At 44.3% G+C, this 12,498-nt stretch overlaps 1 protein-coding gene across 6 annotated transcripts in view; it reads left to right on the top strand.

The window, feature by feature from the left end:
- The window catches only part of LOC110523465 (phosphatidylserine decarboxylase proenzyme, mitochondrial), a 36,900-nt gene extending 26,557 nt beyond the window's left edge, over window positions 1-10,343 (top strand). For all 6 annotated transcript variants that reach the window (XM_021602166.2, XM_036977094.1, XM_036977093.1 and 3 more), the window contains 5 exons: window positions 6,222-6,458; window positions 6,648-6,795; window positions 7,021-7,170; window positions 7,490-7,650; window positions 9,144-10,343. In XM_021602166.2, coding sequence (XP_021457841.2) covers window positions 6,222-6,458; window positions 6,648-6,795; window positions 7,021-7,170; window positions 7,490-7,650; window positions 9,144-9,419 — 972 coding nt within the window. In that variant the 3' untranslated portion in view covers window positions 9,420-10,343. The remainder of the gene's footprint in view (window positions 1-6,221; window positions 6,459-6,647; window positions 6,796-7,020; window positions 7,171-7,489; window positions 7,651-9,143) is intronic.
- Window positions 10,344-12,498: the final 2,155 nt, after the last annotated feature.

Raw genomic sequence — 12,498 nt, 5'->3', positions numbered from 1 at the left:
CCGCAGTGTTTGTGATTATACCCTGATGAAGACAGCTTGGCTGTCGAAACGTTGGTAATTACATTTTTGCATCTTAGCTCCTAGAGTGTGCGGCTCTCTTTTATTTTCAAGGCCTAGGAACAGTGCCTGTTCAGGGGCAGAACGACAGATTTGTACCTTGTCAGCTCGGGGATTTGAACTTGCAACCTTTAAGTTTACTAGTCCAATGCGCTAACCAGCCGCCCCATGTTATGGCAAGAACAGCTGAAATAAGCATAGAGAAACAAAGAGCATAAGAGAAACGACAGTCCATCATTACTTTAAGACATGAAGGTCAGTCAGTCCAGAAAATTTCAAGACCTTTTGAAAGTTTCTTCAAGTGCAGTTGCAAAAACCATCAAGCACTATAATGAAACTGGCTCTCACGAGGACCGCCACAGGAAAGGAAGACCCAGAGTTGCCTCTGCTGCAGAGGATAAGTTAATTAGTTACCAGACTCAAAAAATTGCAGCCCTAATAAATGCTTCCCAGAGTTCAAGTAAAAAACACATCACAACATCAACTGTTCAGAGAAGACTGCGTGATATCAGGCCTTCAATGTCAAATTGCTGCAAAGAAATTTCTACTAAAGGACACCAATAATAAGAAGAGACTTGCTTCGGCAAAGAAACACGAGCAATGGACATTCAACCAGTAGAAATTTGTCATTTTGGTCTGAGATTAAAGACTTTTGGTTCCAACCGCTGTGTCTTTGTGACGCAGAGTAGGTGAATGGATGATCTCTGCATGTGTGGTTCCTACCATGAAGCATGGAGGAGGTGTGGAGGTGCTTTGTTGGTGACCGTCTGATTTTATTTAGAATTCAATGCACACTTAATCAGCATGACTTGCCCAGCATTCTGCAGTGATACACCATCCCATCTGGTTTTCGCTTAGTGGAACTATCATATGTTTTTCAACAGGACAATGACCCAAAACACACCTCCAGGCTGTGTAAGGGCTATTTGACCAATAAAGAGAGTGATGGAGTGCTGCGCCAGCACCTGGCCTCCATAATTACCTAAACTCAACCCAATTTGAGATGGTATGAGTTGGACCGCAGTGTGACGGAAAAGCAGCCAACAAGTGCTCAGCATATGTGGGAACTCCTTCAAGACTGTTGGAAAAGCATTCCTTCAAGCTCTGAGAGAATGCCAAGAGTGTGCAAAGCTGTTATCAAAGTGTGGCTACTTTGAAGAATCTCAAATATAAAATCTATTTTGGTTACTACATTTCATAATTTTTGTCTTCACTATTAGTCTACAATGTAGAAAATAGTATAAAAAAATTAAAAACCCTTGAATGAGTAGGTGTCATAACTTTTGACCTGTACTGTATCTGTCTGCCTTTTTTTAATGTAAAGACTTTGTATGAAATGTAATAAAATTATTAGACTATGCCATTATACATTTTAATAAAACAATAGTTTCATGAGTGCGCCCCATTTAATAATAATAAAATGTATCGGTAGCCTACACACTTTTCACTCTTGTCAATCAAAGCATTACCGTCAGAGGCTCCATGTGTAGCAAGTGAAGTGAGAGATTTTTAATCAATGTAAAATGGATTTACAATTATGGAATTAAGTTGGCTAAATTAGGAGTAGGCTTCAATGATCAACCAACTGGTAGGCAGTTTAATATGAAAGAGTTGTTGTCATCAAGGACGCACAACAAAATGGCCTCAATTAGCCCAGCTAGCTAGCTGGCTTACTAACTTAACTGACTAACGTAGCTAGCTAGCTCCTTTACATCAAGACACACACTACCAGATGAGAGGATAGAGAACCTATCGCAGCAACAGGTTTGTCTATCTCCCTCCATGTCAGACACACCCGCCCCTGGTCCTCTCGCTCCCCTCCCCCACCCGTCTGTGCTGAGGGCACAGTCCCCACCCCCACCCGCCTGTACATAGTGCACTGCCTCTCCTGAGACGAATAGTGAAATCATTTAAAATGCCCATCCTTGTGTGAGGTGTAACCCCCCCCCCGACACAGATGGCTGGACCCATATGGACCTGCAGAGCTTCCCTGTACAGGCTCTACCGTACAGCCTATCAAAGGCCCTTTGTGTGGGCCACACAATAACAGAGAAATGCTTTGTTTTGTTCTTCTGCTTTGCTCGCTCGTGCTGTCATAGTCACAGGGTGACTGAGTGCACTTAGTTTCAATGGACGCTGTTTTTCCCTTACCATCAGCCAATAAGCATTTAATGTTAATGAAATGTTGATCTATTCCACCTCCCCTGGACCATTTTTCAAAGGGGGAACTCAGTCGTGGAGATGGAACTTGTCTGCCATCCATAGCGTCTGCTGATCTCATTTTCTGCAGTTTGGACATTATCTGTGATTTATCTTTAGCTACAGGAGCTAACTACCTGTGAGTTATGTGGGTGGATCTAGACTCAGCAGGCAGCACCGGTGGCTTAAATTCAGGACGGTGTGTTACGTTCCAGAGCATTCGGATAGTAATGTTGTAGAACAGACGTACTCTATATACAAAAGTATGGTTACTCCTTCAAATTAGTGGATTCTGCTTTTTCAGCAACACCTGTTGCTGACGGGTGTATATAAACTGAGCACAAAGCCATGCAATCTCCATAGACAAACATTGACAGTAGAATGGCCTTACTGAAGAGCTCTGACTTTCAACGTGGCACCGTCATAGGATGCCACCTTTCCAACAAGTCAGTTTGTTAAATTTCTGCAATACTTTAGCTTCCCCGGTCGACTGTAAGTGTTGTTATTGTGAAGTGGAAATGTCTAGGAGCAACAACAGCTCAGCTGTGAAGTGGTAGGCCCCACAAGCTCACAGAACAGGACCGCCGTGTGCTGAAGTGCGCAGCGCATAAAAATTGTCTGTCCTTGGTTGCAACACTCACTATAGACTTCCAAACTACCTCTGGAAGCAAAGTCAGGAGCTTCATGAAATGGGTTTCCTTTGCCGAGCAGCCGCACACAAGCCTAAGATCACCATTTGCATCGCCAAGCGTTGGCTGGAGTGGTGTAAAGCTCGCCGCCATTGAACTCTGGAGCAGTGGAAACGCGTTCTCTGGAGTGATGAATCACGCTTCACAATCTGGCCGTCTGATGGACAAATCTGGGTTTGGCGGATGCCAGGAGAATGCTACCTGCCCCAATGCATAGTGCCACCTGTAATGTTTGGTGGAGGAGGAATAATGGTCTGGGGCTGTTTTTCATGGTTTGGGCTAGGCCCCTTAGTTCCAGTGAAGGGAAATCTTAACACTACAGCATACAATGACATTCTCGACGATTCTGTACTTTCAACTTTGGCAACAGTTTGGGGAAGGCTGTTTCAGCATGACAATGCCCCCGTGAACAAAGCGAGGGCCATACAGAAATGGTTTGTCGATCGGTGTGGAAGAACTTAACTGTCCTGCACAGAGCTCTGACCTCAACCCCATCGAACACCTATGGGATGAATTGGTACGCCGACTGCGAGCCAGGCCTCATTGCCCAACATCAGTGCCTGACCTCACTAATGCTCTTGTGCCTGATTGGAAGCATGTCCCCACAGCAGTGTTTCAACATCTAGCGGAAAGCCTTCCCAGAAGAGTAGAGGCTGTTATAGCATCAAAGGGGGGACCAAATCCATATTAATGCCCATGATTTTGTAATGAGATGTTTGATAAGCAGGTGTTCACATACTTTTGGTCATGTAGGGTACTTCTCTATCAATCATATTGAATCATTTTGTCAGCTCATTTCATCAGTTTGATCTGTACGTTATAGTTCATCTGCAATGTTCCGTATGTTGCGACCAGGAAAACTGGAAAATGCATTTTTTGAGGAACCGAATCGGAACCGGAAGTGAACTATACTGTTCCGGAACAGAACCGTTATTTTAAAAGCTTGGGAATAATGTTATTTTACTTTCCGGGAACTTTCTTTCTCATCAACAAAGTGCCTATGCAAAGCCCTCACTCTGTCACTCAAACTTGTTCCAATGTCTGCCTGCCAGCTTCAAATCTTTGCCAGTGAGTGTATAGGCTACCTGCGCTTCCCCCTCCAAAGCATAGGCTACTGTAGCCTACTGACGTTACAAGCGTGGTACAGAAATTAGGGACAGATTTTTTTTATTAGATTTAGAATGGATTAACTTTTTCAATGTTCGTTAAAGATACTATAGTTACTATAGTAACGTTTCACATTGGATTTATTAACTACTAAAAGGTAAGACGTGTTTTTATTTAAATTCTGGTGCCTCTGCATCCACAAGCTTGTTAGCTAGCTAGCTGTGGTCCAACGTTAAGTCAACTCTCTGAAGGTCGAAGACATTCAAAGTTCCCTCATAAAAGCCGCTCCTCCGTAGGTATAATTCTTTGGGCCTAATTCAGATAGTGCATGTCATAAGATGCCCAACACTTCAAACCAAGCCTCCTTCTCCACCCTTTCTTGCTCCCTCCCCACTCGCAAAACTTGTCGCATCTCGCACCCAAATTTGTCTCTCCAATGCATGTGAACAACTATGACTTGCTTCCTCCATAGCAAGCTGCTCTATGCGCACTGATTGGATCAGAAAGGAACGAAATAAACATTCACTTTTGGAGGGTTTGAGTCAGTTCAGAACTCTATTTTGCTGGCTGGAAGGGGGGAAAAAATAATGGTTCTGTTCAGAACGAAATGATTGGAAAATAATTTGGGTTGTAACCCACATTAATTAAGCCCCAGTATTTCTCCCTACGTTTGTATTTCTGTTCAGTCTGAACTCTGATCACCTTCATGGTTTTTAATTTAGCCCTGAACTCCATGTGGATTGAGCCACACTGTGGATCAAATGGATTTTCTAGGCCCTTTTCCCCTCCTACTTACCTACCTACCTACCTACCTACCTGTTTAACTCCTATTCTATTTTAAGTCTATTTTAAATCTGCCATTGTGTTTATTAATTATTCTGTCCTCGCATCTGAGGCCATGTAAAAATATATATATATATATATATATATATATATATATATTGTGCCGCGGTCTGTTCGTAGCCGTGTTGGACTTGGACGGATTTGATCCTGTAGGCTGCAGATCCCTAAAGTGCACAGTCAACTAATTATAATTAACAAGGCTTGCTTCCACACATCATCATTAGCCCGGTATTAAATTAATCATGTTTTGCGTATTTAACCCCATCTATATCATCAGATATCTTGCAACATCCGATTCGCAACATTTTCGAAGGGGAGGATAGGTAAGCTTTATTAGAGCCCTTTTCTCCTCCTTCCTCATGTCAGCTGGTCCAGAACCTGACTAATCCACTTAGCTAGGCAGAAGCTATTGATGATGCCAGCCTGGCCCAGCGAACAGCTAGAAGCAGCAGCAGCAAGTCAAGCAGCAAATCATATGGATCGCTCAGGCGATAGAGGAGTCTAAACAGTCCTGACTGCTTGCAGGTGCTAGGAGGGTCAGATCATCAGATCGCTTTGTCACTCTTCACTTCAACGCACACTGAATTTCGTACTTCACATTGTAAGTGTCTCTGCGTGAGTCGCAGATGGATGTTCTACACCTGTGCAGAGAAGTCAAGTGACAGGCGGCTCCTTCAACTTGACTGGTCACATCTCATGGATACGGAGATGTAGGAATCAATGAACTTTCGATTCATTTGTTTGTTTTTTTGATGCTGCTGCTCAGATGTGGTTGTGTTTTGGTGAGTGCAGCTTAGGGCTAGGTTTATGTTTAGATATCCTTAAAGCCGTGAATTGATGGCTTTGTATGCGACTGAAACTTTGCAGTTATCTGGAAAAGTTGAATTTGCAACCTGTTCACTTTAGGATTTTACAATGCACCTGTAAACTAAGACAGAACTTCAGGTGTGCAAAAGTTTGATTTATTCAGGCACCTTAAAACGCTGTCAACACCTCAACCTTACTACCTGTCCCGCACATGGTCTTGATGCAATTGACCTAGTGATATGGGAGGCTAATACTTTTATTCAAGATGTCAACTTGCCTTCAATAGCCTTGTCTGCTAGGGTTCTAGCTTCTCCTTCTAGAGTTCTCCCAGTAGAGAAGAAGTTGCCCGGTGCCAGATCTGTTTGTGCACTGTTGCCAACTCCTATGGTCGTTTGGTGTAACAATGACCATAGGAGTTGGCCAGACCACAAAAACAAGGAGCCAGGATGTAGCCAATGTGAGAACATGGAGTTTAGCTATGTGTAGTGTAACCCAACATTCTCCTCCTCCTTCGTTCAGGTTGCTCTGTACAAGACCATCCCGACACGGCTGCTGTCTCGGGCCTGGGGTCGGCTGAACCAGGTGGAGCTGCCGACCTGGCTGAGGAAGCCAGTCTACAGTCTGTATATCTGGACGTTTGGTGTCAACATGCAGGAGGCTGCTGTGGAAGACCTAATTCAATACAGGAACCTGGGAGAATTCTTTAGACGGAAACTCAAACCAGCTATCCGGCCCGTGTGTGACTCACACTGCGTGGTAAGTGTGTGTTTGTGCGTGCATGCATGTTCACAGGTATATGTGACCTGTCTGTCTGTGTGTGAACGGTGTGTATGAATTTGAACTACTCTTCCTGCTCTGTGTCTGATCAGAGTTGTCTCTACTGGCTTTTATACACACAGAGGAGTAGATCCCTGGCTAAAGCCATAATGTCTGTGTGCTTTTCAGATCAGCCCAGCAGATGGGAAGATCCTGCACTTTGGGCGGGTGCGGAACTGTGAGGTGGAGCAAGTCAAAGGAGTCACATACTCTTTGGAGACCTTCCTGGGACCACACACCTGGGCTGAGGCCATCAACAGTACCATCAAGCCATCAAGTGAATACCTCTACCTTTTCCCCCTCCTGGTCTAATGCCCAATCCCAATTTGACCCTTAATCCCCCCTACCTCCTTTAGACTTGTTGATCTCAAAGGATTGGAAGGAAATATTACACGTATGTTATAGACCTAATAGACTCAGCGATTAGGGCTCATTTAGGATTGGTTTGTATGACACACCTTGCCTGCTGACCAGAACGGTGGATGTATGTGTGTTTTCCCAGATGAAGAGGACCCCAGCTCGTTTCAGGACCTGCTGGTGACTAAAGAGGGGAATGAGCTGTTCCACTGTGTGGTGTACCTGGCTCCAGGAGATTACCACTGCTTCCACTCCCCCACAGACTGGAGGGTGGCCCACAGAAGACACTTCCCTGGTCAGTACCCTGTTAGGACTGTCCTACTAATACAATACGCATCATATATAAACACCAGAATTACTCTGCTATGGTAGGATGATGCTAGGACAATCCCAGGATGTCCAGGACACACACCATAATCATTCTACATACTCAGACTTGCCATGCTGCACCTTTCACCCTCACTCCTATCTGATCTAAAATGGCACAGTCCTAAAAATCATATTTGGTGTATAAATATGGTGCTGCTTGCAGTGTTTGTATTATACCTCATGTTTTGTGTCATGTCTGTATAGCTGTGTATTTACCTCCTGCTCCCTGTCTGTGTCCCTCCCAGGCTCTCTGATGTCAGTGAACCCTGGCGTGGCCCGCTGGATCAAAGAACTGTTCTGCCATAACGAGAGGGTGGTGTTGAGCGGAGAGTGGACGCACGGCTTCTTCTCCCTCACCGCTGTAGGGGCCACCAACGTGGGCTCCATACGTATCTACTTTGACAAGGTTAGTTAGCGCTACAGCCCACTTAGGGTGAATGTTTACTAGTCTGACCCATAGACATTAAAACCAGTAGATAGTGATAGCGCAGACGTCATCCACGCGTCATCGTGAGATTTTCATAGAAGTATTTGAAGCCCGCCATATTGCTGACTGGCACAAAAATATCGCTAAGGATCATGGTGAAAGTGGGCATAACTAGCAAAGGATCATGGTCATCCTGCCCAAGAGACGCGCAAAGAGTGCATGAGGGTGAGAGCCTCCTCGTAACCTGCCAGCCCGTGATTGGTCTGTGTCAGCACGTGATCCTGTGTGATGACAAATGTAGTAGTCAGAATGGATCACTATTTAACTAAATATCTCAATTTGTAGCGAACTTTAAAATAATTCACGTTGGGGATCGAACTTGATCATAATAAACACATTTTAGAGCCCAAAACAGACGTAAAAATAAAGAATAGTTTGGCTGTTCTGACGATCGTAATTTACATAGGCTTTCTAGGGCAGACCAGGACTTTTGACACCACTAGGTAGCTACGCAGTAGCCAACCAGCAGAGCTGGTCCAGACCAGACACTGGGGGCCTGGTCTGAGCCTATTCTGGTACTGTGCCATAGTATTTACTCAAAGATGAATTATTAGGACATAACAGTACATACAGTAGAAATAATGCTGACTTAAGAGAGGTTCTGACCCATTGTCACTCTGACTCCTATTACACTTCTCGCAGTATGAGCTTTCACTCCCTTCAGCTCCCTCTGCTTCCTGTCCCACTTACCTATACGTCAGGCCATTTCCCTAAGCTGCCGACACACACACCGGATAGGCCTATTTAATCTCTCCACTCTGTGTTTAAACTGACTGATTTCCCATAGGAGCCATATACTTCCATTGATTAGACAAGAGGCTTAGGATGACGTGGTCGTTTTAATATGTAGGTGAGGCGGTTAACTGTAAGCCAACTCCATCACCGTCATTAAGGAACAGGAAGGGGGAAGCGAAGGAAGGGTGAGGAGAGGGGGGAGGTGGAAGGGGAGGGAAGACAACTAGGAGGGGGGAGGGAGACGAGAAAGATGAAAAGTGAGGAGGGGGGCCAGTGGCACAAGCTGTTCCCAACCAGACCGTCAACATCATAACAGGAGGATATGACTTCATTCAGCAGCTATCATGCTGCTCATCGTCTAATGGGGCTTAGTCCAATTTACCTATTCTCCTCAAATGTTTTACACATCACATGATGGGCACTGGATAAATGGGGCAGTTATGAGATATCCTTTCAGTGTTAAGGGTTGGTTGGAGCAGGGTGCATTTAACATCAGGGCTATGGGTTTGATTCCCCCATGTGTCACGTGTACTTAATATATGTGTGACTAAGTCGCTTTAGATCAAATCCTTTCCACCAGATGCTCAAAACACTTGACATTGTATGCATTGGATCATTATTATAATGTATTTACTAAACTGTATCCTTTCTGTCTCTCTCTCTCTGTCTGTATCCAGGAGCTGCGCACTAACAGCCCACGTTACAGCAAAGGCTCGTACAACGACTTCAGCTACTTGTCCAACAACAACCAGGAGGGAGTGAGCATGAGGAAAGGGGAGCACCTGGGAGAGTTCAACCTGGGCTCCACTATAGTCCTTCTCTTCGAGGCTCCGCACGACTTCAGCTTCAACCTGAAGGCCGGCCAGAAGATCCGCTACGGAGAACCCCTGGGGACTGTGAGCCGAGATGGCCAACCAGAGACACACTTTCTGGGGGAAAACGGACTAAAATAAACTGATGGGGACACTAACGTGTGTACAGATTTGAGCGGAGGTGCACAGGCTGACTTAGACACACACTCATTCACACACTAATGGACTTACAGAAAAAAGTCAGTCACCACTGTTGCATTACTACCAAGGGGGTCTCCCCGTTTTCATCGACTAGAGTTTCTATTAACAATTGACTTATTTTGTCAGTTGGACAGTTGATTACGACTAGTGTACATACCTGACCAGCAAAATAAAGAGTTTATAGCAATTAGTTACATTTACTTTCCATAAGAATAACGACATAGCTTTAAAAAAAAAAAAAAAATGTTACTAAATTGTGCCCATATTGCCTTTTGTCAGGGGTATCCTCTTCAACTAGGAGTTCCTCCTGAGATTTCAGACACAAGCAGCAAGACACCAGCCTGATTACAGATCTGGCTAGTGCTGTGTAGCCCAGCTCATATGGCCTTTGGCAATACATCACAAACAGATCTGGGACCAGGCTAGCAAGACACATCTCCACACATACAGATAACCCCTGTCACACACAGCCTCTATCATGTGGACAGGCTTCCCTATACAATGTACAGTATACACACACCTACAGTACACATACCACGAAGAAGGAATGTACCAGAAGCCACACGTCTACCCTCTTCCTTCTCTAATTTCCCTTCATTCTGATACTGAATGCCTTTCTGTTCTCCTTTGGTCTCTCCCTATTCTGCCACCCCCAGAAAAGGTGCTTGTGTTGGGGGTGATTATGTGGACTCTTCCCTCCCTGTCATGGAGGTACAGACTGGCACCACTCCTCCCAGTCAGACAAGTCTGGGTCTTATTCATTAGGCACCTGCCAGAAGAAAACAGGCTGAATACCTTAACTTTCCGTTGTAAAATGTTTTGCCTCAGTCTGCCCTAATAAATACAACCCTGTTGTAGTAAGCCCATGATGTACGATCTCTGCCATCCCAGCAATGCGTTATTAATCACCATTAGTGGTAGCTAGTAGTGTTGCCTGCCTGATGCCAATTATCGCTGTTGTTTTACTGTAAGTGATGCCTAACAGACAGTGCTTGACTTGGGACTGATCTACCCGGAGGCCTTACCGACACTTCAAATGTTTGATGGATTGCGTACCGGCTCCTATATACAGTGCCTTGCGAAAGTATTCGGCCCCCTTGAACTTTGCGACCTTTTGCCACATTTCAGGCTTCAAACATAAAGATATAAAACTGTATTTTTTTGTGAAGAATCAACAAGTGGGACACAATCATGAAGTGGAACGACATTTATTGGATATTTCAAACTTTAACAAATCAAATACTGAAAAATTGGGCGTGCAAAATTATTCAGCCCCCTTAAGTTAATACTTTGTAGCGCCACCTTTTGCTGCGATTACAGCTGTAAGTCGCTTGGGGTATGTCTCTATCAGTTTTGCACATCGAGAGACTGACATTTTTTCCCATTCCTCCTTGCAAAACAGCTTGAGCTCAGTGAGGTTGGATGGAGAGCATTTGTGAACAGCAGTTTTCAGTTCTTTCCACAGATTCTCGATTGGATTCAGGTCTGGACTTTGACTTGGCCATTCTAACACCTGGATATGTTTATTTTTGAACCATTCCATTGTAGATTTTGCTTTATGTTTTGGATCATTGTCTTGTTGGAAGACAAATCTCCGTCCCAGTCTCAGTTCTTTTGCAGACTCCATCAGGTTTTCTTCCAGAATGGTCCTGTATTTGGCTCCATCCATCTTCCCATCAATTTTAACCATCTTCCCTGTCCCTGCCGAAGAAAAGCAGGCCCAAACCATGCTGCTGCCACCACCATGTTTGACAGTGGGGATGGTGTGTTCAGCTGTGTTGCTTTTACGCCAAACATAACGTTTTGCATTGTTGCCAAAAAGTTCAATTTTGGTTTCATCTGACCAGAGCACCTTCTTCCACATGTTTGGTGTGTCTCCCAGGTGGCTTGTGGCAAACTTTAAACGACACTTTTTATGGATATCTTTAAGAAATGGCTTTCTTCTTGCCACTCTTCCATAAAGGCCAGATTTGTGCAATATACGACTGATTGTTGTCCTATGGACAGAGTCTCCCACCTCAGCTGTAGATCTCTGCAGTTCATCCAGAGTGATCATGGGCCTCTTGGCTGCTTCTCTGATCAGTCTTCTCCTTGTATGAGCTGAAAGTTTAGAGGGACGGCTAGGTCTTGGTAGATTTGCAGTGGTCTGATACTCCTTCCATTTCAATATTATCGCTTGCACAGTGCTCCTTGGGATGTTTAAAGCTTGGGAAATCTTTTTGTATCCAAATCCGGCTTTAAACTTCTTCACAACAGTATCTCGGACCTGCCTGGTGTGTTCCTTGTTCTTCACGATGCTCTCTGCGCTTTTAACGGACCTCTGAGACTATCACAGTGCAGGTGCATTTATACGGAGACTTGATTACACACAGGTGGATTGTATTTATCATCATTAGTCATTTAGGTCAACATTGGATCATTCAGAGATCCTCACTGAACTTCTGGAGAGAGTTTGCTGCACTGAAAGTAAAGGGGCTGAATAATTTTGCACGCCCAATTTTTCCGTTTTTGATTTGTTAAAAAGGTTTGAAATATCCAATAAATGTCGTTCCACTTCATGATTGTGTCCCACTTGTTGTTGATTCTTCACAAAAAAATACAGTTGTATATCTTTATGTTTGAAGCCTGAAATGTGGCAAAAGGTCGCAAAGTTCAAGGGGGCCGAATACTTTCGCAAGGCACTGTAAAACAAAGTAGCCTGTCACCGGTCTAGATTCATACACCGAGACAAAAAAGTTTGATCAAAGTGGAATGAAGGCAGGATCTGCGTTAACTAGCAATGGCCAATGGGTATTCATTTTCTGATTCCGCTTTGCTCACGTTTATTTGCCAGTAGGATGTCAGTTCAAGATTGTGCCTATTGAAAATGAGCCAGCCTGAATGCGCATGAAGGGCTTTTGCCAAAAGAGGGTTTATCAGGTCATGAAAAGGCATTTCATGATTTTTGCTAATGTAATTCATGAAGGCACACTTAAAAATGGACATCAGCCATTATCGGAATGACCCTTCAGTGTGTGTC

The sequence above is a fragment of the Oncorhynchus mykiss genome, chromosome 5 (genome assembly GCF_013265735.2).
Source record: "Oncorhynchus mykiss isolate Arlee chromosome 5, USDA_OmykA_1.1, whole genome shotgun sequence".
NCBI classification, from domain to species: Eukaryota; Metazoa; Chordata; class Actinopteri; order Salmoniformes; family Salmonidae; genus Oncorhynchus; species Oncorhynchus mykiss.
The sequence above is the reverse complement of the archived record's forward strand: the minus strand, read 5'-3'. Positions and strand labels throughout refer to the sequence as shown.